Source organism: Daldinia vernicosa, assembly GCF_022497035.1.
Source record: "Daldinia vernicosa strain CBS 139.73 unplaced genomic scaffold F5Y00scaffold_1, whole genome shotgun sequence".
In the NCBI taxonomy this organism is placed as follows: domain Eukaryota; kingdom Fungi; phylum Ascomycota; class Sordariomycetes; order Xylariales; family Hypoxylaceae; genus Daldinia; species Daldinia vernicosa.
In genome coordinates, this window is record NW_025953917.1 from 1,138,515 (window position 1) to 1,165,356 (window position 26,842).

At 47.9% G+C, this 26,842-nt stretch overlaps 6 protein-coding genes across 6 annotated transcripts; 2 read left to right on the forward strand and 4 right to left on the reverse strand.

Annotated features, from left to right (window-relative positions):
- Window positions 1-1,367: 1,367 nt before the first annotated feature.
- On the reverse strand, window positions 1,368-2,823 carry F5Y00DRAFT_222999 (3-hydroxyacyl-CoA dehydrogenase). The gene is made up of 3 exons (XM_048005814.1): window positions 2,627-2,823; window positions 2,466-2,565; window positions 1,368-2,399 (listed from the first exon to the last, which is right to left on the reverse strand). The coding sequence occupies exons 1-3, from the start codon at window positions 2,750-2,752 to the stop codon at window positions 1,669-1,671; spliced, it is 957 nt and encodes a 318-aa protein (XP_047870325.1). The 5' UTR covers window positions 2,753-2,823; the 3' UTR covers window positions 1,368-1,668.
- A 342-nt stretch (window positions 2,824-3,165) lies between these two features.
- On the forward strand, window positions 3,166-6,758 carry F5Y00DRAFT_256890 (timeless-domain-containing protein; the record flags this gene model as incomplete). Its single annotated transcript, XM_048010480.1, has 3 exons — window positions 3,166-3,243; window positions 3,313-5,689; window positions 5,740-6,758. The coding sequence occupies 3 exons, from the start codon at window positions 3,166-3,168 to the stop codon at window positions 6,756-6,758; spliced, it is 3,474 nt and encodes a 1,157-aa protein (XP_047870326.1).
- Window positions 6,759-8,066: 1,308 nt separating this feature from the next.
- Window positions 8,067-10,121, reverse strand: F5Y00DRAFT_267584 (formate dehydrogenase; the record flags this gene model as incomplete). The annotated part of the gene is made up of 4 exons (XM_048012094.1): window positions 8,067-8,493; window positions 8,561-9,105; window positions 9,219-9,373; window positions 9,828-10,121. The coding sequence occupies 4 exons, from the start codon at window positions 10,119-10,121 to the stop codon at window positions 8,144-8,146; spliced, it is 1,344 nt and encodes a 447-aa protein (XP_047870327.1). The 3' UTR covers window positions 8,067-8,143.
- A 1,307-nt stretch (window positions 10,122-11,428) lies between these two features.
- Window positions 11,429-13,275, reverse strand: F5Y00DRAFT_223010 (PEBP-like protein). Its single transcript, XM_048005816.1, has 2 exons — window positions 12,556-13,275; window positions 11,429-12,498 (listed from the first exon to the last, which is right to left on the reverse strand). Exons 1-2 carry the CDS (start codon window positions 12,701-12,703, stop codon window positions 11,867-11,869), a joined length of 780 nt encoding a protein of 259 aa, XP_047870328.1. The 5' UTR covers window positions 12,704-13,275; the 3' UTR covers window positions 11,429-11,866.
- A 1,955-nt stretch (window positions 13,276-15,230) lies between these two features.
- On the forward strand, window positions 15,231-20,990 carry F5Y00DRAFT_250374 (uncharacterized protein; the record flags this gene model as incomplete). The annotated part of the gene is made up of 3 exons (XM_048009724.1): window positions 15,231-16,851; window positions 17,001-18,707; window positions 18,760-20,990. The coding sequence occupies 3 exons, from the start codon at window positions 15,231-15,233 to the stop codon at window positions 20,988-20,990; spliced, it is 5,559 nt and encodes a 1,852-aa protein (XP_047870329.1).
- Window positions 20,991-21,569: 579 nt separating this feature from the next.
- On the reverse strand, window positions 21,570-22,808 carry F5Y00DRAFT_256895 (Clavaminate synthase-like protein; the record flags this gene model as incomplete). The annotated part of the gene is made up of 2 exons (XM_048010481.1): window positions 21,570-22,377; window positions 22,519-22,808. The coding sequence occupies 2 exons, from the start codon at window positions 22,806-22,808 to the stop codon at window positions 21,570-21,572; spliced, it is 1,098 nt and encodes a 365-aa protein (XP_047870330.1).
- Between the last annotated feature and the right edge of the window lie 4,034 nt (window positions 22,809-26,842).

Sequence of the window (26,842 nt, forward strand, 5' to 3'; positions counted from 1 at the left end):
CCTAACACTTATTATTTTGCTAGGCCAAGCACCACGGCCTGTAGCTGCGTAAGACGCAGGAAACGATAGCCCAAAGAATTCAAGAAAAGATTTGGCAAAAACGCTGAGAGAAAACAACATAAATCTATAGATAGGACTCCAGGCATCGATGTAGACCCCCTTTGATGCCATGCCAAAATAAGATGTCTTTAGGTTGCTTGTCATAGACATCCTTTCTATATTGCTATCTATTTTCACAGGGAGTAAATTAAATATTCTTTTCTAAACATACGAATGAGAGATAAGCGCTCTTAGAAGTTGCTTGCCTGGACTTTGTTTGCTGCCTTACAACCCGCGTGCCATAGATTAATGAGAAAATCCGGGCTATCATGATTTTTTAGGATAGGCTTCTTTATATCTTTAATTTTCGGGCCTATAATTCTCAAGCTACCTAATATGATCAATGGACTACTTTAAATAAAGACCAATAATGGAGGTAAGTTCCTAAAAAGATTAATATTTAATTACAGAAGGAGGTAGAGTACAACTACTCGTCACTCGCGGTTACTCTGGATACCAACTACCTACGCGCACTCAATCCACTCGTAAATATATCTCTCGAAGGAAAGCCAAAATAATTTAATGAACACTACACTTTTGACTCATTACTTCTCTCACGCCCATTACATATCGAATATGTTGATATCCAACACCGTACGCTACGGAACCGCAGGCAGGCAGCGATAACCGACTCGACAACCTCGCAAGGCTTTTTTGAAATGATTAGAATTATTAGCTGATATTACTTGAGAGCGTCCTACGATGCTTTCGCTTTGTTTTACCAATCTGAATCCCCGGTTGGAGGTCCTATGTTAATTTGATTTGTAAGTACCAAACACGCCCCAGATATTTTACATGATACGGACGACGCGTATTTATGATGACAAAGTATCTTTCTTGGGAGGCCCTGCGAAGGGGCCGACGACCAAAACGTACTCATTCCATCTGAGATCTGCTTCCTTGTCTTTCGTTGTTTTGCGTACCAATCTACTTCATTGGCTGGCTGCTAACTGTAAACATGTGTACTAGGAGCCAGGCAGAAATCACCACATCTACCTAAGCATCCTTACCAGTTCCAAGACGTCGGTCCTCTCTGCGAGGCTCGGTATTTTAATCTCGAAGATTAGAAATAAAGTAAGTTTTTATTTACCTACGAACCTCCTTTTTCCACTTTATGCGGTTTATGATGTGAATGTTTGATAACCTTTCTCTGCTGAATTTTGAAGTGTTGATATCATGGTGATCTGAGGAAATTCCGAGTAAATTCTCTTACATTCGTTTGTGTCTTTTAATAGGTACTTATTGCTAATGACACTCCATATATCCCGGGCTACGCATAGTGATACACACCTTTCAATATCGACACAGCTAAACATACTATTTGATATATATGGATAGGTACTCAGGTAAATAACCTCTTCCATTAATATATTTTCTTATAATGGCCTCAATTTTAGACCACCAGTCCTCGGAACTCTTCGCCTCCTAATATCTACTTTAGTAGTGACATATGGAGGGACAAACTCCTTCAGGTAAATATGCACCTATTTATTGGAATTACAAAACGCATGACCATATACTGATCAGGCGATGTAAATATATAATGTCATAACTTTTAAATCCACTCGGTTAATAGTCATAAAACCCCTTACCACTCTTCTTCCCAAGCCAGCCAGCATCTACCATCTTAGCGAGAAGCACACTCGGTCGGTATTTTGAGTCCCCTGTCTCCTGGTGAAGGACCTTCATGATAGCTAAGCATGTGTCAAGTCCAATGAAGTCGGCTAGCTGGAGCGGTCCCATCGGTACGTTCGTGCCATTCTTCATAATGGCATCGATAGCATCTCGGTCACCAACGCCGGTTTCCAGGCATATCACCGCTTCGTTGATGTACGGCATCAGGATCCGGTTCGCCAAGAATCCCGGGGAATCAGAGGATACGGAAGGAATCTTCCCCATGGCTTTACAGAAAGCAATAGCAGTTTCGAGGGTCTCAGCGCTTGTCTGTAACCCACTGATGATCTCGACACCCTTCTGGATGGGTACGGGGTTCATGAAGTGAGTCGATACTACGCGAGAACTTGCCGACGTGTCGTTGGGGTCCTTAGTAGTCGCTGCGGCGATCTTCGTGATGGAGATGGACGATGTGTTAGTTGCTAGGATAGCGTGCTTCGGGCAGATTTCAGCAAGCTTGGCGAATATGTCAAATTTCAGCTGCGGAATCTCCGGCACGGCCTCAATTACAAAATCGACCGTTGAGAGCTCTTCGATAGCTGTGGTAGGTAAGAGCCGAGACCTCGCCTCATCCGCTTGCTCTTGTGTGATCCGTGACTTAGAAACATCTTTGGATAATAATTTTTCTGGATATTATTGAGTACTCCAATCCATATTGAACGAGTATCTTAATTGGGAATAATATGACGAACCTGCGAACCCAATCCCTTTATCAAGTGAAGCTTTTGAAGAGTCTACAAGTGTAACGGGGACACTGGCCCTCTGAGCGGCGACCAAAGCGATACCTAGGCCCTGGGAAAATGTGAGTTGAGTGATGAAGACGTTGGATCACATGTGATGGAAGTAAGTTTACCATTTGACCCGCGCCTATGACGCCTAGGCTCTTTACCTCAGCTGCATGTCGAACCGAGCTGGAGCTAAAGTGCCTAATTTGGCGGGTGAGCTGAGAAGCTCTTATTCTACCGATTGCGCCTGCCATTATGTTAACTCAGGATGATACTCTAACACTGAGTAGATGTAGATTAACGAGTTGTGACGACTTGAGGTACATGATGTAAGTGAGTTAAGGTGAGGGACGAACCGGCCAGTTACCGGATAGCCTCGGGCTACGGATATATGTGGGCCCTACGGGTAAGGTACCACATTTGATGGTACCTACTATTATGTAATGTACTTTGTACAGCGCACAAGCCACAAGACCCCTCCTGCCCCACTCCAATTGGAAGAGGATTGGCGCGTCTTCCTGTAAATCAAAACGCGTTAAGACGCGTTTTCAATTTATACATGTACCAGCTCAAGCCTTCTCCTTCTTGTCTTGGCATTAATGACGACTATTCAAGATTGAACTATTCTGAGAACTCAGGTGTAAGGAAACAATTCCTCACCGCCGATATGGAGTCTTCAGATGGTACTACTACTGATGTGGTGCATCCCGAAGTTCGGGCGCACGTCAACAGTCTTGTCTCAGCTGTTAGTAGTTTTTGTTGCGCCCCTTTTGTTAATTAAAAAAGGAGAAAAAAAACTGATCGCGATATGTAGCTTGGTGGTTTCAGCGCCGACGATGATGGACGATACGTGCTTGGAGACTCCGCCCTGGAGGTTTTACGTGATATCAAGAAATGGATCCGATTCTACGACGAAAAAACGAACCGAATGGACGTTGCGCGATGCCTGTCCGAGGCGAACATAATTGAAGGCGACTTACTACATATTATCGCGGCTTGGTCCGAAAATGAGACAGACAACAAGTTTAGGGCGAGAGCTGCTCTGGCATGCTTCGAGATCATGGTTCCGTTGACATGGCCACTAGAACGGGATCTCGACCAGATGACAGTCAACCACCATCGGCATCTCCCAGTGCTACAGATTGCCCAGGTCGGTTACAAACGTGCTATAATAAACTTTGATGCCGCCCAGATCCTCCATACTGCTGTGCGAGTCGCATTGCCTTCTATGGCTCTGTCCCGTGGCGATCGATCTGGACGTGACGAAGGCATCATCAAGCTAATCTTACTATTCTTGCGGAACGTTGCCATGATCTCGCCACCCCCTGGAATCAAGTACGATGGTGACGAATCTCAAATCTCGCGATCGGCTCTAATTGATGCGTTCTCTTATCAAGATATTTTACTTACTCTCCTTACCATCGCTTCGAATACGGGGGAAGATTTTAACCAGGAGGGCATTATTGTGATGGAGATTATATTCCATCTCGTCAAGCGCGTTGACGTTTCTAAGCTATTCATGGATGAGAAGCAACTTAGCAAGACACAGTCGAACGAACTCGCAGCAATGATGAATAAAGAAGCAGCAATGCATCGACCTTATAATCGAAAGGCTCCATCTAGGCATAATCGATGGGGGACTATGGTTTGGGTGGATCGAGGTGATGGCAAGGTTTCAACTGTCAGTGGCCAGGACGCCTTACTGGATGCGACGAGGAGACAGCATAAGATGGACAATAGCAAGGTATATCGACCTCCACGGAGACCAAGAAAAGAGGAAATGGAGCCAAAGGATCTGGGCCCTCCAGTATCGCTAAACGCTAGAGCGCGACAGCAGCTCAAAGGTTTCGTGGAGGAATTCTTAGATTCTGGCTTCAATCCTCTCTTCCAGCACGTCCGAAAGAAGCTTGACGAGCAAAAGGACTATGTCTTTGAATATCACTCGCGCCAATTTTTCTACCTAGTAGCCTGGTTTCTGGAAGCCGAAAGAGTACGGAAGAAGGCCGCCAAGGATCGAAAGTCGGCTAGCGCTGAAGACGTTGGTTCTTTCAACCTTGTTGCTGGGGTGCTCAATCAGCAAACATTTATTACGTTGAATAGAGCCATTGGAGATTCGTTAGAAAACAAGCGTTGGCAAGAGTTGTGCGCTGCTATGCGATGTTTTACTCAGATACTTTTGACAGTTCAAGAGATGTCAGAGTCGGGGAATGAGGAAGACGAAGAGATTGCAGAGAATATTCTTAGCCGCATTTTCTACGAAGAAGAGACGCATGACAGAATTGCGAATATCGCAAGGAACTATAAGGACCAGGGTTTCGAGTATCTTGATGCCTGTACCGATCTTACACATACCTACCTTCGCGTTCTAGAAGCGTATTCGAAACAGAACGTGGATATGCAAGTACGGTCAAGACGGCGCGTCCGAAAAAAGAAGAAGGCCGCGAAAGCTACCGGAGAGGACGAAGAGAACCCCGTAGAAGAGGAGGACGATTCTGAGAACGACCAGGCGAATGCGGAGCGAACATCAAGCGAACGGAAGTTCGACTTTGGTCGCTTTGCGAATCGGTTTACCCCTCAAGGTGTGGTGGATACGTTCGTTCAATTTACGAAGTACTACCAGGATCTAAATGATTCTCAGCTAAAGCGGGCGCATCGCTACTTTTACCGCATAGCCTTTAAGCAGAATATGAGCGTCATGCTCTTTCGAATTGACATCATACAGCTATTCTACAGTATGATTAAAGGCCAGGAACCTCTGGACAAGAGTTCGACGATGTACAAGGAATGGGAGGAACTGGCGAAGCAGATTCTCAAGAAGTGCATCCGCAAGATCGAAGAGCGGCCGCAATTGATCATCGAAATGCTGTTCTCTAAAATCAATGCTACAGCACACTACCTGGAATACGGTTACGAGAAACAGACCCTATCCACGTCGCAGCCCAGGCCGGGGGCCGAGTTGGAGTTCCGACATATCGAGGAGCGGGATCGGCAAATTGCAATTGCTGTCGGTGTTTTGCTAGATAAAAACCTGGCTGATCATATCAACTGGGTGAAGGGCCAACTATCCACAGCAGAAACTGAGAAGAGGGCCTGGGAAGCAGCTGATAAGGCAATGCCCTCAATAGAAGGAACCGGTAATGAAAGCGAACAGCAGAACGAAGAGAGTACTCCTAAAGAATCACCTCTTATCTGTAGGTTTCCCCAGCCAGGTTCTAATGAGTTGCGACTAATAGGTATTCAGCTATACGCCCGGATAACGATGCTCGTCGCACCGCCATGTTCAAGAATTCTCACCTCCGACTTCTCATGAAGCTCGTCGGCTTTGAACGACTTGTCCCAAGCGTGGACGAGACTCCCGAGTCCGCTTGGGTTATTCCTCCGCACGTGACGGCCGACCAAATACAGGATTCCCTTGACTTGATCAAGAAGGCCGAGTTCAGCCCGCCAACATTCGACGACGGCAAGCTGGCCGAGGATCAGCTAAGGAGGAAGGCGGCAGTACGGAGGAAGGCAGTTTTCGACGATGATGATGACGGTATCGCTGACGACGACGACGAGATTCTCTTCCCCGCAGGCGGCCCAACGACAAGAAAGGTAGCCGATGAGTTTCTAGATAAGCCGAAGAAGACCCGGCGACGGCGACGGCGCGGTAGTGATGTAGAAGAGCCTACTGAGGATCAATTAGAGGAGAAAGCGCGTGCGCGTAAGGAACGTGAAAAAGCCAAGGCGCGGCGGTTCAAGAGCGACCTGTACGTGCACGCGAGTGACGACGAGTCGGACGACGGAGAGCGGTGGGCCGAATTTTACGCCAACGAAGAACGCATTCGGAAGCGGCAAAATGCGGCGGCGGCGAAAAACGCGGTTGCAGTTACGACCTCCGCCGCCCCGAAACAGGCCGAGAAGCGCAAGGCGCAGGAGCTACTGGGGCACGATAGCGATAATGATGACGATCTCATCTTGCCGCAGGGGTCGGAGGATGAAGACGAAGATGAGGGTGAAGGGCGAGAGAATGGCGCGTCAGGGACGGATGATACGCCGTTGTCATCGAGTCCGCGTGCGGGCTCGGTATCGAGCGCGAAGAGAAGGCGGTTGTCTAAAGAGCCTCCTAGTTCGGCACCGGCCGCTACCGATGGGGATGTCGAGATGGCGGATGCGGATGCGGATGCGGATGACAATGACGATGATGTGCCTGCTGCGAAAGCACCTGCGAGGCGGCGGGCTAGAGCGGGATTTATTGTCGATAGTAGTGATGAAGAATAATGATTAGGATGAGAAAGATTGCATAGTCGGTGTTTGGGTGTGGTTTAGCATGGGCCGGGACATATTATGGGTGATGCATACGCAAGCAAGCAAGCTTAATGAATGGAGCCTGAATATTCACAACGGCTATTAAGGATGTTTATTAATTATTAAGCATCGATATGTTGTGTTTTATAATTTTGTTATTAAAGGAATGACTAGAACTATCCTAGGATACCCGGTGGTCACATCCAAATGCAACTCCAATACGTAGAGCTTTAACAGGTATATAATTTACAAGAATAGTTTTCAAAGAAAGTTGATGTTAAGGATCGATGGTTTCAATAGCATTCTTCTTCCAAGTCCGACTTGATGATCCGTATGCTCTTTGTTTTATTTACTCCTTCTTCTATTTTATTTCAAGGTTAGCGCATTGGGTACGAATACACAGAGGTAATACCTATAGAAAACGGTAGATAGGAGGGAGGGAGGTAGTTAACTAACAGGACAGTTTGCGCATCCGCAGCTCTGCCCGCACTTGCAGGTGCCGGAGCTAGCGCAGGCACAGGAGCCGGCGTCGTTGCAGTTGCAGCCCATTATGTCTTGTTATAGTAGTAGAATGTAGTTGTAAGTTAAGTTGTAATCCGAAGCGAATATGTTGCAATATGCGTTGTTCAATCGTTGATTGGTTGAGATGTAAGTCGAAATGGGAAAGAGTTGGCCATCAAGGTTGGAGGAAAGGGGGGTTATTTATATACCGTAGGTACCTTGGACATTGTATGGTATGTAATAGGTAGGTAATGCACTGGTGGTGTAAACGATACGTCAGCGGCCCTAGTTGAGGTGGGCTTTTGACCTGTTGTAGTTTAGAGAATGGACTAGAATGGACTAGTGTTGGCCACTGACATAAGAGGTACTGGTATGTATTGGCTCTCATCAGGTGGTCATTCATGATTCGATACTGTTGATTATTCGTTGGGGGGGTTATGGTCACAAGGGGTTGAGTATGGTAGAGCTAGTTCTTTACTATATTACACAGATGATTTATGTAGAACACATTCGAAACTTGGTCCTATTCAAAACATTGGCTATGCTATTATACTATCTAGCCATACCCGCTCCAGACGAGAGGATTCATAGGTTCGTAGGTATAGCGTTGCTCGTCAATACATACGACTATCTGCAAGCCAGGAGCCAGGAGTCAACCGGCTATCATCCTTCTCATCATCTCATTCCAATAATGCTGACTTAGTAATACCTAGGTAATAGTAACAAAAGGTGTCATACAAAAAAGTATAGGTAGGTTAGGTAGGTAGGTAATTATGTAGACATCTCCCGGAAAAGCTAGCCATGCCACGCCCATCCGTGTTTTAAGCTTGGGTTTGGTTTAAGTACCTAAGCTACGCTTAAGCCTTGTTGCTTCGCTGGCCGTAGGCCTTGGTGACGTAGTCGCCGTCCTTGACGATGAGATCCTCGAGGCGGTAGTCGTGGCGGCCGGAGAGGTAGCTGTCGAGGATGGCCTTGGTGCCGGCGGCGTAGCGCTTCTGCGCGTCGATCGACGTGCCCGACATGTGCGGCACCATGGCGTTGCCGCCGCCGAAGGGGTTCTTGGCGTACCGCAGGACGTGGTCCTTGGGCGCCGGCTGCGGGAACCACACGTCGCCGCCGTAACCTCGGAGGTGGCCCGTCTTGAGCGCCTCGGCTACGTCTTCCTTCACGACGATGGCGCCGCGAGCAGTGTTGATCAGCCATGAGCCTTGCGAATATTTATTAGCCAAGTGTCGTGAGAGCGTCTAATACGGAGGACGTGTGTAGGTACTTACCAGGCTTCATCTTGGCGATGAGGTCCTTGTTGAACAGGCCGCGGGTCTTCTCGTGCAGAGGGCAGTTGATGGTGACGACGTCGCACTGGCCGAGCATCTCCTCGAGGCTGTCGACGCGGCGGCAGCCGATCTCCTTCTCGACCTCGGGCTTCAGGGGCTGGTAGTCGTAGTATAGGAGCTCCTTGCAGTCGAAGGCCTTGAGGCGGCGTAGGACACGCTCGCCGATACGGCCGACGGCGACTGTGCCGACGACCTTGTTCTCCAGGTCGTACTCGTTCTTGGCGGCGGCGGCGACTTCCCACTCGCCGGCTTCGATCATCTCGTGCGCCGGCACGAAGTTGCGGACTAGGACTAGGATCGTCATGACCACGTGCTCTGCTACGGACACGACGTTGGAGCCTGTCACTTCGGCCACCGTGATGCCGCCGTTCGTCTTGTTTGCCGCGTTGAGGTCCACATGGTCGGAACCGATACCGGCAGTGATGGCGAGCTTCAGCTTCTTAGCCTTGGCTAATCGCTCGGCAGTTAGGTAGCCTGGGTGGAAGCTATCATGTGTTAGTTTAGTGTTTTTTATTTATGGCTTTCCCTCAGTATATTGGTATATTGGTATTACGATATTAAAACTATAAGAGGAGAAGAGAGGGTTGAGGTCACGTACGGAGTAGTAATGATGATCTCAGCGTCGACGAGCTCCTTGTCGAAGGTGGAGTTCTCGCCGTCTTTGTCGGATGTGGTAACGAGTGTGTGGCCCTGGTCTTCGAGCCATTTCCGGATACCGAGTTCGTTCTCGGTCGTTCCCAGTAACTCGGGCACCTATAATTGGGTAGAAGAAAGATAGGTTAGTTCATGCTGTAAAAGTGGAGAGAAGCAAGTAAAGCAAGTAGTAAATCGTGATGGGACTCTACATAGTAGAACTTTGGGACTTTGGGGGTGTAGAGAGTCGCTTGTTTCAATTACCCCTCATCCCCTGCCCCTTTTTCCCTTCCCCTCCCTCCCTTCAACCTTTACATCTGCCGCCATCTCCAGTTACCAAAGAGAGACTATTGCATGTACGTTTCAGCCAATGACGCGTCAAACAGCCGTCATTGGACGGACAGTTTGCGCATGGCAGGATACGGCATTGCGGGGATACGGCAAAAGAGGTATAAGAGGGCGAGTTTTGGAATTGGAGTAAAAGGGAAGGGAAAGGGGAAAGAAAAAAAAAACGTCATGATAGAATTGGGCAATGGGAACATTGTCTTAATTTCTTTTCTTTTTTATGACTTACCTCTTCGGCATGCTTGCCTCCATCGTATAGGACCAGTAGAACTTTGACCTTTTCACGTTGCGTAGTTAGTAAACGCGTCGAAGCAGGAACTCGTAACGATGGGGGATTGAATAGGGCCGCGGGTGAACTCTTATACGCCAGGGCTGAGCGTGACGTCAGATCAGCGCGCAGTGGCATACAAGACCGAACATTGCGAACAGAACGAGCTGCTGCTGCTGCTGTGGTCGTAGAGAGTGCCCGCGTAAAGATGGGACGAATGCAGCAGGAGGAAAGGGGACGAGCTAATAATACCATTTTGAATATCTTTTGAAGCTTTATCTAATAAGACTAACAGCCGCTGATGTGTGTGAGTTCGTTGCAAGAGTCGGGAGTTGTACGTGTAGATAGAGCTTATTGATGAAGCGATTTGATAGTCCTGTTTGAGCTTCTCTGGGAAAGAAAACTCGATTACGGAGATATATAAAAGGTAGAATGATTAAAAGAGAAGCACAGAAAGAATTATCTATGGATAAGGGAGACTGCGACCATTTATAAGGTTGGAGCTCACCTCGCGCGACAAAGAGCAACCATGGTCAAGGGGGACGGCAACGGCATCTTTCGTCCGTAGCGATTCAAACATAGCAAAGCTCGGGAAGCGGTGAAGTGGACACCATGGACATTATCGGGTAATGTTTTAGCTGCTCGTCTTGACCACAGAGCTACACTAGCCAGAGGTAGAGATAGTCCCCGTCGTTTGATAGTTCTGCAGAGCGCAAGTCACGTAGTAGTCTCCAATATGGCCACTAAGGTATGCATAACGACTAGGAACTGCGGCTACAGTATAATAAGTCTACCTGATCTGATGATCTGATGTAGGTAGTCCTTGTACACAGTGAGCTAAGTAAGTGGAGGTAGCGACGTTGGGGTACAGATGAGGCATTCCGAGGCTGCAGATAGGTAGGGGTTTATTGTCTCACAGCTTCTAAAACGCACGTTGGATGTATGTACATATCTCTTTGAGCCTGTCCAACCCGCGTGGGTGGGTGTATATCCCGAATAATTGATCACAAAGAGACTCGGCTGCCCGCCGGAATGCTTCGGCGATGTTTCGGTGTGTGAGGCAAGGGTCCCGCACCTCTGATGGCCCCTCGCCCTTGGGGACGGACTAGTGGATGCCCATCGTTAGGTTTATCGTCAGCTCTGGCAACGCCTATGTAGGCCTATGGAGTAGCTATTGCTAGCTTATGAAAACGGCCATGTCCGCTTTAGCGGAGAAGTTATGCCGTTCAAGACTGATATGGCCACCTACCTAGGTACCTAGGTATTACATAAGGTAGGTGAAGATAATCTGAAGCTGTTTGGAGCAAAGAGCTTTGTATTCGGCCCCTCGGTGAAGTGGGGTCACACTAGGAACTGCAAACGAAAATATGCAGTCTTCTCTTTGAATATATCAAATAAGGCGGCCAAGAGGATGGTTGAGGAGGGGGATACATATCCACCGTTTCTGGATCTGGGAACAATGTAGCATCCAGATCAATGATTGGCCAAGTCGTCCTAACTAAGTAAGAGAATGGGGTACTGTTTTTGTTCATGTATATAGTCCCGAAATATATTTTCAAAAGCTCCGCGGCAGTTCCTGGTCTCATCGAAGATCGTCGGTACAGTGTAAGTGATACCGGACGAAAATATTATATTAAATGATAAACCCACGATCGCAGGATTCGGCATAACACAACTTTATTTCCCCGGGCGTAGTTATTTACCCGCAATAATACGTAGAGCTTACTGTTACATGGAGCTTCTCAGCGGGTCAAGTATGTGCGCGTCTTTGGAACTTTCGGCATCTCCCCGAGTAGCTTAGACGGGATGATCTGGCTGCTTGCGTTTCCGAAACACCGAGCCTACTATGCCCGAGTCATTCATTACTGCTATGATTTTCGCGGATCCAAGAGCAGGGGTATCGGCAAACGTGAACGGCGCCCGACTTTGAAAGTTGTATGTATGTCTCTCTTTAGGTTGCTGATGCTTTCTATACCGCCTTTTTCCAGTATGCATTTACTCTACAAAGTAATAAACATAGCGCCAGCCATTGCGATCCCTAACAACATTCCGCTTGCTTTATACGCCATGGCTGCACTGGGAACGAACGGTGTCTGGGTTGGTTTTATAACAGATCCAGTTCCTGTACTGCCAGCACTACCATTACCAGTCGTAGAGTTCTTTGAACGTGAGGACGTTACCGGACCAGGGTTCGTAACGTTGAAGAAATTACCGGCTAAAACTTTGTCTGCGAGTCCAGCTTGTGTTAAGACAGACAAAGCATCGAAACCCATCCGGGTTGCAGCAGCATCCTTGAGGATATTCAGATTGGCTTCCGTAGCGCCCGACGTATCTACTAGGATTTGGGTATATCGATGAGACAGCGGAATCCTCGCGGGAGGTGCCGGCCCGATATATTCTGCGAAGGCTGCTTGTCCTTGAGAATTCTGGAATACGAAGGCATCCGTACTTCCCGTTGAACTGTTTATTGGTGTCGCCGCCGTACTCTGTGTAAGGCCGGTTTGCATCCAATGCAGCAGAGTGTTCGTATCCGGCGGGCTATCCGTCGGGATATCGAGGTCGATCATCAATACCGCAAACGACGTCCCTTCGACCTTAGACAGTGTTCCTATGGTTGGTGCCGTTTGAGTTGCTACAATCCCTATTAGCAAACCTGAGTTACGGTAAGAATCCTAGGTCCAACACTCACCCGCTTGTTCTAGGACATTTCCATCTGCTGCGGCGACACTGCCAAAGGAAACCAGCAGAGTAGACGTCGACCCAGGCTCGAAGCCTTTGGGAGTGGAAGCCAGAGTTGCGGATGCACCCGCTAGGATGAGAAGAGATTTGCACAGCATCTTGATGAGATGAGATGAAATTATGACAGCGTAGATTGACCGGCAATACGAATGAGTAGAATAAAAATCATGAACCGAAGCTGATCAAACGGAAAAATCGCCAGGAACGAGGCATGGTGGAGATATTTGAATGACCTACAACATGGGGTCCCAATGTCATGGACTTACTGTAAACCCCGCGAAGGCCATATAAAAGCCATGATGATCTCTGTGACATATGCGGTATTCACTTCATGTCGCGTCTCATCGGATGAAACGAGAGTGCGCGTACCTGCGACAGCGCCCAGAATCTAGAACCCAGCATGATCGAAAACGAATGATTAAGGTTGATTAGGTACTACCAAACATTATGGATATTTAAAATATTTTCCATGGTTTCCGTGGTTTCTAGTTTAAGTATTCAGCAGTTCATACGGAAAAGGTTAGTGGAGTTTGTTTGTAATAGGTAGGTGGTTGCAATTCGCAAGCAGTACCTTGTGTATTCGTGGTTGTTTAGTCAGTGAACCTCTATTCCCAAAATATACCCAAGGTAGTTGAGCGATGATCCCTTCCCTCTTTAGAAAATGTAGAAAGGTGCCGGGGCCGGGGTGTCGGGGTGCAGCTCTTAGCGTATTTCTTAGGTAATCAAGAAATTCGTCTCGGTCAACGTCAACGCACGCTCTCTCTTACATGATAACCTTATTTGATGTTGATATGATATTTCTAATATATATCATCTTTTTATATACCTACCTACCTAGTCAGGTTCGGGTTGATATACGGACTACCTCTCATGAATGGAATCACGACATGAAAAGGCCAGCCAACATTGAGGGCGGTTTGGGTCGATCCTAACTTTTCAATGCGATCCGAACCAACCCTCTTAAATCCGGTTCACCTCTAGAGTGACGGGCATGTCAAGATATCAGAAAATGTCTTGTTTTTATAACTCTAGCGCTTTGAATAATTCGATTATTCTCTTACATTCGCGAGGCTAGCCTGTCGTGGGAGGACACAAAGTTGCTTATATCATTGGAAATGACATGTAACAATTTTATCTGGACCCCTGAGAGTATGTCCATTAGAGGATCAACATTCGGTGGAGATATTTTCTCTTCCATCTACGTAAGTAGAACTTCGTACGTAAATAGAACCTTGTACGTAAGTAGGAGTTGTCGAGCAGTCGAGTTCTATCTCCCCTGTCTTAAATGATCTGCCTTACCTGCTAAACGGCCGCAGCATTTGGTAACCTATCAGATATCGAGTTGATAGCCTCTGATAGCACTCCCCCTGGTTCGCATACGAAGGAGTGGTGAGGTTAACGGCGTTTACGGTCAAAATCGATCGTATGATTGGCTACGGGTCGGGTGTTGGGCGGACTCGGCGAATCAACCGAGGAGGCCTCGGACCTCACAGCGGCCGGCATTAGGCCTCAGGATATCCACTTGAATGCGCCGTTAAGCGGATTGGCTGGAAGATTCCCTCTAGAACTCCAATGTAGGTGCCTGAAGCCTCATCGTGATGCAGCATATTCCCTTACAAGCTTCCGAAGGCTGAAGTGCAGCATGATCGGCGGTTGACCGTATGTAGTCGATGTCTCACCCCTGCTGTTTGTCTTGTTACACGAGCCCTTTGTTCGTCAAGCATGAAGGCAGATTACTGGTTCTTTTTTGCATGTAGATGATGCATTGCTGCTGTACTGCTGTACTGCTGTAAACAGGTCGTGAGAGGGGCCAAGTTTGGTGATGCAAGAAAGTATGCCTACCTTAGGTACCTACCTACCTATCACCTAGTCACTGGCGTGGCCGCCTCGCGACGCACGAGTGCCTTGTGCCTACTGTTTAAACCGGCAGGCTACCTGCATCACTTTTCTCTGTAGTTCTTTTTTGTTTTGTTTTTTCTTGCTACTTCAACTTCTCTCACCTACCGCATTCTAGTCATTCCGAAGCACAATTTTGTGTCTTAACCACAATAGTTAGGCATCTATTTATTAGTAAGGCCTACCACTTCTTCTAAAACAAGGCTGCCAGCAGCATCTCTTTTTCCCTTGCAGCTCGGTTTGTTCTATCAACTATCACCCAACTTAGGTCATTCCACGCGGCGATAATGGACAGGTGAGGTTACTTCCTTATTTACAAATAAAATATATCACAGTTCACGGAGTAGCTGTTACGACCTCTAAGTTCCCCCTTAGCTGACATGTACATCCAGAAGAAACCGCGGGTCAACCGCGGGTCCGTGTCACCACTTCTTCAGGGTTGGAAGATGCAAATTTGGTGCACAATGCAAGTATTCCCACGAGGCCTCGTCTTCGTCTTCGTCGGTTTCGCCTGGGACACCAGTACGGCGCAATGACCGGCAGGAAGGACAGGCTCCAGTCCAAGATCGTCTCCGGGAATGGAAGAGGCTACTCAACCAACCCCCTTCAAACTCACGTTCTACTCGTTCGGTTGCTCCCACGAATCAGCAGGCGTGCGACAGATTCTTCACGCTCGCTCTTGAATTGATGGAAGGGGACATCGGAGCTTCCCAAGAGACAGTGAAGCTTATGGCCCAGGATACTGGTCTCGGATTTATTAAAAACCTCGTGGATCAACAGATTCCCCTGGCCGCTAACGATTTCACCAAAGCACACCTATGGAAGAGCCAGATACAGCCCCTGTTCCAAGTCCTCACTCATTCTCGTGTTGTTGATTCCAATGTACTTGAGCAACAAGTTGCTGCCATTGGCAACTTCATCCTAGGGATCGGTGGAAGGCGAATGAGTACTCTATATGACTTTATCCTAGATCTTCTCGACTCTTGGTCACATTTGCCTATGGCTGATGATGATCCGTATGGGATCTCTGCATGTGAACTTTCGCTCTCGGTCCTGGCTACCCTGATCGACTGTAACACTAGCAACATTGTCAATGATAACTTCACCAGAATTGTCAAGCGTTTCGGAAGTCCTATCCAAGCTGCTAGCCCTTCTCCAGACGAATTTTCCAAACTGCAAGCTCAGAAACACTTACAGTACCTCCAGCGGCGTCTTGGAGTTGGCGATGCACTAGCCGAGGCCAAGACAGAAAAGAAAGCTGCCGTGACGCGGGCCGAATTTATTATGCGCAAAGATTTGCCAGGACAACTTTCAGCAGACGGCCCACGGCATGATAACGACCACACTGACATATGCGATATTAGAATTCTGCCTACACATGAAGAAATTACTTCGATACGCAACGAATACCTACCAACTACCGACGCTTCTTCATTTCACGTACCCGGAATTCGAGGGCGCCTTGACAGAGAATTCCGCCTACTACGAGAAGATACAGTAGGCCAACTCCGAGATGCAGTCAGCACACAACTCAAGGCAATGAGGGATCCTAGACACAAGCAGGACCGTGGTAGCGGGAACGCTACTCGTACTTACGCGTATCAACAAGCAGAAATCGTTGATGTTAGCTTTGATAGAATCCAGGGCATGGATCTTTTGGTTCAATTTCTACAACCTACAACTAAGAAGAGTGTCCAGCAGCGGAGAGATTGGTGGGGGAACTCCAAGCGTCTTCAACCTGGGGGCCTTGTCTGCATGCTTTCCGGAAACGACTCTGTGTTGTTCTGCGTGGTTGGCGATAACACTATCATAGCAAGCGACCAAAAGGGCGTTAGAAAGGCGGAAGGAAACGAAGAGCCCTCGAGGAAACCATCTCTTGCTGATGATGATGTATGGGCTTATGCTTACCTGCACCTTGTTGAGGCCCGTCCACATGATATCGGTCAAGCACTTCGATGGTTTCAAAATATTGGTCCCGAGCAGCAACGATGCCTTGTAGAGTTCCCTCGTGTTCTCCTCCCCTCATTCCAACATACACTTATAGCCCTTCAGCGAATGTCAAAGAAGTCCGATGTGCCTTTTGACGAGTTCATTGCTCCAGCCAAGGTGGATCTAGATCCGGAAGTCAAAGACGTCGGTCCTCCCCAGTACACAATGAGGCCGGATTTCTCCTTCGACCTCAGTTGCCTTACGCATGACAATGCAACTCTGCATCATTCGCCCCGAAGGCCGCTAGACCCGCGAGAGTTGGCAAGCCATTCATCCCTTGACGCAACTCAGTCTGGCGCTCTTTTAAACACGTTATCGAGAAAGCTAGCTCTGATCCAAGGTCCGCCAGGTACTGGAAAAAGTAAGCATCAACCCTTAGCATCCTTCGCGTTGGAGAATGATTTTTTCCTCCTCTTTTTATTTTTTATTTGTTTTCTAAGAGGCTGTGTGTCCTAATAGTAATTCCATGGACTGTAGATGAACGAGAATTACTAACGTGAATAAATATAGGTTTCACCGGCGAAAAGATAATAAAGGTGCTACTTGCAAATAAGCGCGAGGCTGCTCTCGGACCTATTCTCTGCGTCTGTTATACCAACCACGCCCTAGATCAGTTGTTAGTACACTTGATGAACGACGGGGTCAAGATTATTAGAATCGGGTCAAGGTCGAAATCAGAGGAGTTAGAGGGCCTCAATCTCCGCGTTGTGGCCAGAACTGCGGATCGTACTAAGGCCGAAAAGGGTTCGATGTGGGAATTGAGGTCAAAGCGCGATGAAGATGTTCGTACGATAACACAGTCGATCAATGATCTTGCAGCTTGCCAAACTCCAGCTTCGATACGAAACTACCTGTCTATACATCACAAAAGACATCACGATGCTGTATTTGGTATTGAAGATGAAGATGGATGGCAGCAGCAACAGCGCCGAAAACCCGGGGAACTCCTCGGCCTATGGCGGACTAGTGGCCACCATGAAAATCACACTCCTCGTGACATAACTCAATTAATTTACGCGGATATTTGGACCATGAGCAATGCAGAGAGGACGCGTCTCTACAATTACTGGCTACGCGAAATACGCGATCCGCTGATAACCGACATCATACAGAAGTATAGGAGTTACGAACATACCACAGATGAGTTAGAAAAGGTGTCTCGTGACGTTGACCTGCGATGTCTGCATGAAGCAGATGTGGTTGGTGTCACAACTACTGGGTTGGCGAGGAATCTTAGCCTCCTTCAAAAGCTAAGATGTAAAGTCATGCTGTGCGAGGAAGCAGGAGAGGTTCTCGAAGCACATACCTTGACTGCCCTCCTCCCCTCTGTCGAACATGCTATTCTGATCGGCGACCACCAACAGCTGAGACCACAGATAGTAAATTACGAACTCCAAAGCACGAGCGCAAGAGGTGCTCAATACTCCCTCGATGTATCTCTATTCGAGCGTTTAATCCAACCACCATATGATACAGACCCGAGATTACCCTATGATACTCTAGAGACCCAAAGGCGAATGCACCCTAGCGTCTCAGAGTTGATTCGGTCAACCTTGTATCCTCGGCTTGAAGATGGTGGCCCGGTAGCTCAATACCCAGAGATCTATGGTATGAAAAAACGCCTGTTCTGGATGCATCACGAGTCACCTGAGGATCAAGAAGTTCAGCTTGATCCGATGACAACTTCACACACAAATACCTTTGAAGTCGAAATGACTATAGCACTCGTCCAGCACTTGGTAAGACAAGGATCGTATGGCCCGGACGATATCGCTGTCATCACACCATATCTGGGACAACTAAATCGACTTCGCCGCGAGATGGGGAGATTGTTTGAAATCTCTGTTGGCGAGCGAGATCTAGAAGAGTTAGAAGCTCTCGATGCTGATCAATTAGCAGCCGAGAAGGTAGCTCCTCAACCACACAAGCCCGTCACCGTCAAGAAAACCCTCCTGAAAAGCATTCGATTAGCAACTGTCGATAACTTCCAAGGCGAGGAAGCGAAAGTCGTGGTTATTTCTCTCGTGAGGAGTAACGCTGCGAATAAATGCGGATTCTTGAGCACGAACAATCGTATCAACGTGCTGCTATCTCGAGCTCAACACGGCATGTATCTGATTGGCAATGCAAACACTTACAGGCCTGTACCTATGTGGGCGAAGGTCTTAGACATCCTCACAGAGAACGAGAACCTGGGGGCTCAGTTGGAGTTACATTGTAAGCATTTCCCTTCCTTGAACCATCGAAATACTAACCGTCAACCTTATAGGCCCACGTCATCCCAACCCTGATACACCCCTTTTAGTATCAAAGGCTGACGATTTCTTGCGAGTCGCACCTGAAGGGGGATGTATACTCCAGTGCGACCGACGCCTCTCGTGTGGGCACTCATGTATTAACAGATGCCATCATGAGAATCTACACAATGCCGTAAAGTGCTTGGAGCCTTGTCCCAGGCCCAAGAAGGGATGCCAACATCCTTGCAAGTTGCTTTGTGGCGAACCTTGCAAACCCAGATGTGATGAATATTTACAAGACGTCAATATCACTCTTGCCTGTGGCCACAAAATCTTCGCAGCATCCTGTTGGCAAGCGCAGAACCCCTCTACCATCGCCTGCAAGAAGATGGTCTCGAAGACTGTGCCTGGTTGTGGACATACCGTTGATGTGCCTTGTCACACAGACGTGAGCGTTGACACTTACCGGTGTGAAAAATTATGTCTCGACCCTCAGCCATGTGGTCATAACTGCCAGAGTGCATGCTATCAATGCAAGGAGAGGAAAGATGGCAAAATCGTCAAGACAGTCCACCCTATCTGCAAGCAAGCCTGCGGCCGGGCATACACAACATGTCGCCATACCTGCCGGCAGCCGTGTCACGGCGAAGCTAAGTGTCCTCTCTGTCCAGAATCATGCGAAGTTAGGTGTAGCCACTCTAAATGCAGCAAGAAATGCCACGAACCTTGTGTGCCATGCGCCGAGCAGACTTGCGCATCCAGTTGTCCCCACGCGAAGTGTACTATGCCCTGTGCAGCACCTTGTGACTGGGTGCCTTGCTCGAAGAGGTGCGAAAAGGTCTTGAGTTGTGGACATCAATGCCCATCTGTATGTGGAGAGACGTGCCCCAAGGCGGAATTTTGTCAGACTTGCTGCTCTGAAGAGATAAAGTCGGTTATGGTAGATTTCATCATGGGCATGCAATACCATGAAATCGACCTAAACGAGGATCCTTGCATCTTCCCGGACTGTGGACATTTCACTACTAAGACTAATATGGACGGCATCATGGATATGAAAGCTCATTATATGATGTCGGCCGAGGATAACCCAACAGCTATCCTCAACACCTCCGAACCATTCTCCATGGATGAGGTAAAAGTTTGTCCGACTTGCCGTGGATCTCTACGTAATATCTCACGATATGGGCGAATAGTCCGACGAGCCATGCTCGATGAGTCCACCAAGAAGTTCATTTCTTGGTCCCAGATTGAGTATAGCAAGCTTGCGGAGCTTCTACTTGATGTACAGGGGCGCATCTCAACAGCTCCACCTCCTCCCCGAATCTTACAGAAGAATGCCCACTCTAACAAGAAAGTCTTTTCGACTGGCCGTGTGAAACAGATCCAACTCATCTGCGACTGGGTAGGGAACTCTAGATATGATAAAGCTCTTAAACTGTGGCAGCGAATCAATAATTTCCTCGGGCAAGTTAGAAGGGAGGAGCAACCTTTCCAGCGCGTCAACGACTTTGTCCTACATGCAGCGCGACAGCGAAAAACTCAGGGGATATTTGCCTTCGATGAGACAAGGATCCAGATCAAGGGACATTTACAGGCATGCATGCTTTCCCTGAAATGCGATATTATCATCGTTACCGACTTCATGACGCATCGGGATTCGCTAGCAGAGGGTCGAGGGGAGCTAAATCTGGATTTCTCGATACAGTTGGATGAGTGCGAGTCCCTGGCAGAACGTGCCAAAGCCACAGGATACCCCAGGCAAGAAACTGAGGCTCATGTCTACTTTGCACAGTTTTGCGCTTTCAGCCGAGCGCTACTCCCAGCCGAGCAAGTAGAGGGCGAGTCTAACACTAACGCCGTAAAGGCCGAGAACTTCAAGGAAAAGGCTAAGGAACATCTAGCCCTCGCTCGTGAATTAGTCGCGAAGTATAATGATCAGACCACGGGAATGATGGCAGAGATCGAGGCGACAGAAAAGATGGTACGCGATAGCGTATTCTACGATCCTGTATCTACGGAGGAGATGCGGGCGGTATACCGTGCTATGGCGGCTGAGTTCTCCGGAACCGGCCACTGGTACGTGTGTGAGAACAACCATCCATTTACGGTTGGTGAGTGCGGGATGCCCATGGAGCGAGCCAGATGTCCGGAGTGTGGAGCCCCCGTCGGTGGTGCTAACCACGCGCCTGATGCGGGAGTGCAACGCGCCAACGATATTGATAACCTGGCTCTCGATCTAGGTGGAATGGGAATTAATTGAGCCGTAGGTGTTAGCTTAGGTGCCGCCTTTGCGGTGCGAGGTTGATAGATGGATAGGGGAGGGGACAAGGCCATATCTGACCACCATGCCGTACGATCATCACCCGGTCCAGTAGTAATTTGTCGTTGTTATTCGGTATTGCTTTGTGCAGATATTATTTAATAAAACGCGTCCTGTTCTCTACGAGAAGCTACTGCTACATATTTGTCCATAAAAGATCCATTCAAGCGAAGTCACGTAAAGCTTACTAGATGAAATAATCAGATCTTCATAACGACAAAGGAGAATAATCCTATTGAAGACTACATATATAACACTATGGAATATGCTCATGTCCTCCATCTATCCGCCTTTATACGCGAGGCGATCTAGAAGTTTGTACCGGCCGGTTCAGCACGGAAAGAGAGACAAGTAGGATGTTTATCTTTCTTCTTTTTGGAAGTCATCCAGGCATAACGACCGTCAGTAGTAGATAAGTCGATAGGTAGGTATGTATAGCCAACCCATCTCTCCTCTCTATATACCATTTTTCGGAAGCCTTCAGCTCAGGAGGCCACAAGCCACTTTGACTTAAGCAGTTTAGTATACCTGCACGGACTCGCCGAGAGTAGTCGCGCCGACGACAGGGCTAGGCGCATCCTTGGACGCGGTAGCCTCGACGGGCTCTTCCTCCTCCTCGGCCATGCCGCCGAGAATCATGGAGCTCGGGGCTAGAGCCTGGATCTCGGGGGGGCTGGTGAAGGCGAAGAACTTCTCGTCGTGCCACTGGCCGGCGGTAATAAGACGGCCCTCGCTGTCGGTGAACACGACGTCGTTCTCGGCGCGCAGGAAGTAGGCGATGGAGTAGCGGTGCTCGGTGGGGTCGAGAGGCACGACGCGGTGGATGCAGGATTGCATGGTGTGCCCGCTCGCGAAGCGCAGCGAGTCGCCCACGTTAATGACGGCCATGCCGGCCTTGGGCTCGACGAAGCCGAACTCCTTGGCGCCGGGGGGACGCACCTGGAGGCCCCACTGCTCGGCGAAGAGGAAGGTTAGCGAGCTGATGTCGGTGTGCTTCTGGTGGCCGATGTTCTTGGCCGTGGGGTCGGAGGGGATGTAGTGCATCATGGCGATGGTGCTGGTCGAGGGCCGGTCGTTGCGGTGCGTGTTCTCGAAGCGCGAGGCGCCGGTGAGGCCGAGGCCGGTGGAAAGAGCCGATAGGATGGTCTTGGTGGCGATGTTGGCGCCGGCGATGGCGTGCTCGAGAACCTTCATGTCGGGGCTGTTCTTGATGACGGCTGGTAGATGCGGGCTGTCCTTCTGGATCTCGTCGCGGGAGACCTTGATCATCTCGTAACCGTCCTTGGTGTTCTCGAGGACACCGGTACGCGAACCGACAGGCTCGTATCTATTTTCCTCAGTTGTCAGTAACGAATGTTTCTTTTCTTTTTTTTCTTTTTTCTTTTTTCTTTTTTCTTCTCTTTTCCTTTTTGCTTGCTAGCTTAGGTATAGGAGGTAGCTAGTTGGCTACCTTAGAGGTGTCACTCACCCGAGATGCGGTGCAACAAGACCGAACTCGTTCTTGGCCTCGAGAGGAGCATCGAAGAAGCGGTACATGAGCTTCAGGGTGTCCTGCTGGTCCTCGAGCATTCTGCGGCCGTCGATGCCTCGCAGGTCCAGGTAGAAGTATCCCGTTTCCTGACAGCAGCTAACCAGCCTCTCAATCTCGGCCGGCTCTTGGGAGAGCAGCTTCGAGAAGTCGATGATCTCCATGGGGTAGACCGGGACCTTCTTCCCGTTCCACTCCACGGTCTGGGGAACATCGGTTGAGATGGCCATTGTGATATTCGCCTGCTAGCTGCGGGATAGGTGAGATGTAAGTTGTTAGGGTCGTCAAGGTCGATAGAGACAAGGACAGCGTTCGAGGTTCCTTCTTCATCTTGTCACTCGCCAGCTCCCGACCCCCTTCTACTTTATAGACAGGTCGACGACGATGAAGGCGTTGTCGGAGCTCCATCCTCCATATCCTTAGGGAGTCTGATGTAACTTCCCCCTCCCCCCACACTGCCTTTTGTCATTTATCCATCTGCATCACAGATGTCACTTATTCAAACCTGCTTTGATTCTCGCATGGGATTTACACGACAGCTCCAGGAATGCCAATGGGTGACACCACTTCTTGGCATCTTATGGCTATCGAAAAGAGTATACGCTCTTAATCTCAAGTTTAGCCGGTTTGCAGGTCGCGTACCTAGATCGTTGGCCCGGCTGCAACGCTCCGCAATCTATACATATCTAGCCAGCTTCGAGGACCCTGGGAGGACGCGGATCGCGCCCAGTCGGCTTCCCAAGAAGTGTCGTATATATTATACACGACGCCAAGCTCGGCAGATATATCTGGTAGCTCTTTGGGGTTTATGCGGGATTGAGCAACTTGAAGCGACGATCTTATTGTTCGCATATCCCCCTGGCATTGACTCCGCACTCTTGGCTTCCCCAGGGCCGCCGAACAAATCCCATACAATGGTGCCGGAGCCGATAGGTAATGTTCTCGTTAGGGATGAGCTCGATGTCCTACGAATTCAACCTGGACATGCAACATTTCCCCTCATTTTTCGCCATGGTGGTATATCGGATATCGGACGGCGAGCTAAATAGGAAATCCCCACAGAGCCTAGAGGCCTCGTGATGATCTGCCACGCCAGTAGTGAGGTGATAAGAGAAAGTGAACCGAGTTTAAGGTAACCTAAGTCATCGCTTACTGATTCGGCGATAGGGGCTGCGATTGAAAATGCGGAATGAACCTGATAAATTGATGTCCGTTCCAAGTTTACCTACTTGTCTTCTCCGTTGTTGTCCTATAGACAAGGCTCCGTACGTAATAGAAACCAAGTGATAGCGTGGCAATATTCAGGAATTCTTTTGGAAATGCCCTAGCTACCTTCAATAGAAGCTTATACCTAATCCAACATCATTCGATTCTTCACTTCCCATTTATGAGGTTTTGTATACTTGTTAGAGCTATCTAAGACCGGAATCCTGCCATAGGTAGGACATAGAGAGGTAGATAAATATGATTAAGTAGATATGTTTACGGGATCATATTAATCGTTACCCGGCTAAGACCGCATGCTGTACCGCTTATTCAAACAGATGACCTATTCATGGTATAATCCCCTATAACCTTCAATCAATGAGTGAATAAGGTGTAAGAGACCTTACATTGATATAGGAAACAACAAAGGAAGATTAAATTCGTGCATTATAAGTTGAATATATGCATATGCTACCATAGGCGCATTATAGAATACGTTGAGATATTATAATAAATTGAATATAGGCTTACTACCTAGTACTAAGCACTAAGATATGAAGGAGAAAATTTCAAGTAGGTTTTATAGTATTACTAAGGCTAAACTAAAACATGGCATTTATTTTAAGCATAATAAGATAATAGAATATCTTCTGATCAGGTTGTTAGGTATTATATAAGGATATGGATTTCCGATGAGCAAGATCCTCATATTATAACCATCGACATAATAACATATTAGGTTAGCGCTCTTTGGTATTTACAAAGATATCTGGCCCGGAAACATTTATATAATATATTTGCCGTCTTTTTGGACGTTACTAATAAGTGAGTTTAGACTCAAGCTTCCTCAATAGCCATATTAAAAGGACCATGTCCTACTCCACCCCCTAGGAAAACAAAAGCGTGGAAATTTCTAACTGTCCCAACCATGGTAAACATGAAAGTCTGTGAAGACTGGCCGTAATGAATTATTCTTAATGCAGCGTATGATGGAGTGGAACCGCAGATTTATCATCAACTCCTTGGACCACGAGGTCAACTCTCTGCCTTAAAAACGCCAGTTCCTTAAAATGAAGCCCATCGTGTGCCCTTATTCCGTATTCGCCTTCCCAATATTACCGTCCCAGCTAGGTTCCCAGCTTAATCCGACGAACTAGGAGAACCACCCGCATTTGCGCACTGCGGACATCTTTCGCCGGTCCTCTCGATCGTCTCATGGTCCTCTACATCGTCATACCCAGTGCATTCTTCGCTGCCGTCCTTTTCGCCTGCGTCGGCGTGCTTGGATTTCCAGAGTTCGCATGCTCTGTAATGGCCGAAAACCAGATGCCTCTTATTTTTGCGAGGGTTGCAATCATACAGGTACCAAACTTCTATGCACATCTTGAACCAAGTGTCGTGGTGACGGTTTTAGACAAACCTTCGAGGGCGCAGTTTGAGGTTTGAGAGGTGTAATGAACGAAGTTGTGTAAAGGAGGTGGTCTGCGGTGGAGATGCGGCTCAAGGCTCAATTCTGAGTTGGGTTTGACTTTGACTTGATCGCTGCTGCCTTTGCCCTCGTGCTTGCATAAAACTTAAAATGTGTATAAGGTTTAATCATTTAAGGATGGTGCGTTTGTAGAATTGAATAAAGGCGCACGTCTTCATACGTTCATACGAGACAATCTTCATCTTTGACTCACCTCCTCGGGTAGAGCTCAAACAATAATAGCCCTTCACATTGCCAAAAAGACGATGTATTATTAATGTCCCCCATCCGAGCTTTGCTAACCAGTCTACTGAGATAAATTTCGTCGTCTCTCACGGAGAGGGACTACCAGAGAGGAAATATCCAAAGGTTCTGGGGAAGCATGTGAACAGGGTAGTATCGTCTACAGGCATAGCAATCCTACCGCCGCGCGTTTCACAGTAACTGCGACATTTATCACAAACTCACAAGAAACCAAATCTGGAAGTCACACTGCATAGATATTCTTAGAATAAGCTTATAGACCTTGGGTTGCAAAGAGTGGATATTATATACCAGGGTATTTCTTTATATAATTCTATGCCGCCCACAGCGATGAGAATGGATTATATCTGCCTATTTCGTTACAACAGAAAGATTATTTATGCGGAGAAGTCCGGATTTTATCACGAACCATGGTTTTTCATGATGACAAAGAGTAACGACTTCGTTTTCCAGCATATCAAAGGGAGCTATTGAGACACTGGTGAAAGTGGGCCGTTGAAAACATAAATAGCTTTGGTTTGGGTCGCTACCCTTACACTAGGCGGTGCTTCGCTCCTAGCCAGAGAATAACCACTGCAAGAACCAAAAGACTTGAATAAAAAGAATCCGAAAAACTATAACTGTGGTATTGGGATTTCGGCGCGGATTCACCACCCAAGCTCGATATTAAGGTTGGCATGATCTTTCACAGCTAGACGTATCGACTATTCCTTTGCTAACATCACATAGGCTATTCCGTTACACATTTCTAAATAGCCCTTGCATTTCTACTATTTTTGAAATATGAACTTCCATATCCGATCATGAGAAGGGGCGGTATAACATCGAATACACTTGGAGGCTTTGGAACGTTTTATAATCGCTATTAATAAGTTATATGTACCGAGGATGGGTTAATGCGAATGTTCACCTTGATGGACTATTTGCCGTCATTTCTCCGAAATCAAGAGATTTATTTGACTTACCATATCGGCGACGTAACATCTAGGAGATAGGTTGACGATGGTATACCTAACCGCAGCTAAGCTACTAATAACGATTGCACCGCAGATCAACGCTCCAAAGCCGAACATGTCAAATATGGTGCGGATTTATGGTCACATGGAATCTCTGCCGCTCTGATACTGGGCGGGTACTCCCTTTTTGAGTCAGATGATTTTGGTATTCTCGGAGAAATGGATCGACTAAAAGACCTATTTGGGATAAGAGACCCAAGTTCCAACCCGCCACGTCCCGATGAGGATGAACGAGGAGCAGATACTCGCTGGCTTGGATAGACCATAACGATATGGAAGGGCATGTACGTTGCGATCAAAACGGGGATTG

Coding starts and splice junctions, on each gene's coding strand:
- F5Y00DRAFT_223010 (XM_048005816.1), bottom strand. CDS start 12,703: ATGCTGTGCAAATCTCTTCTCATCCTAGCGGGTGCATCCGCAACTCTG. Junction 12,499..12,555: donor AAATGTCCTAGAACAAGCGG/GTGAGTGTTGGA, acceptor TAGGGATTGTAG/CAACTCAAACGGCACCAACC.
- F5Y00DRAFT_222999 (XM_048005814.1), bottom strand. CDS start 2,752: ATGGCAGGCGCAATCGGTAGAATAAGAGCTTCTCAGCTCACCCGCCAA. Junction 2,566..2,626: donor TCATAGGCGCGGGTCAAATG/GTAAACTTACTT, acceptor ACATTTTCCCAG/GGCCTAGGTATCGCTTTGGT. Junction 2,400..2,465: donor TAAAGGGATTGGGTTCGCAG/GTTCGTCATATT, acceptor AATAATATCCAG/AAAAATTATTATCCAAAGAT.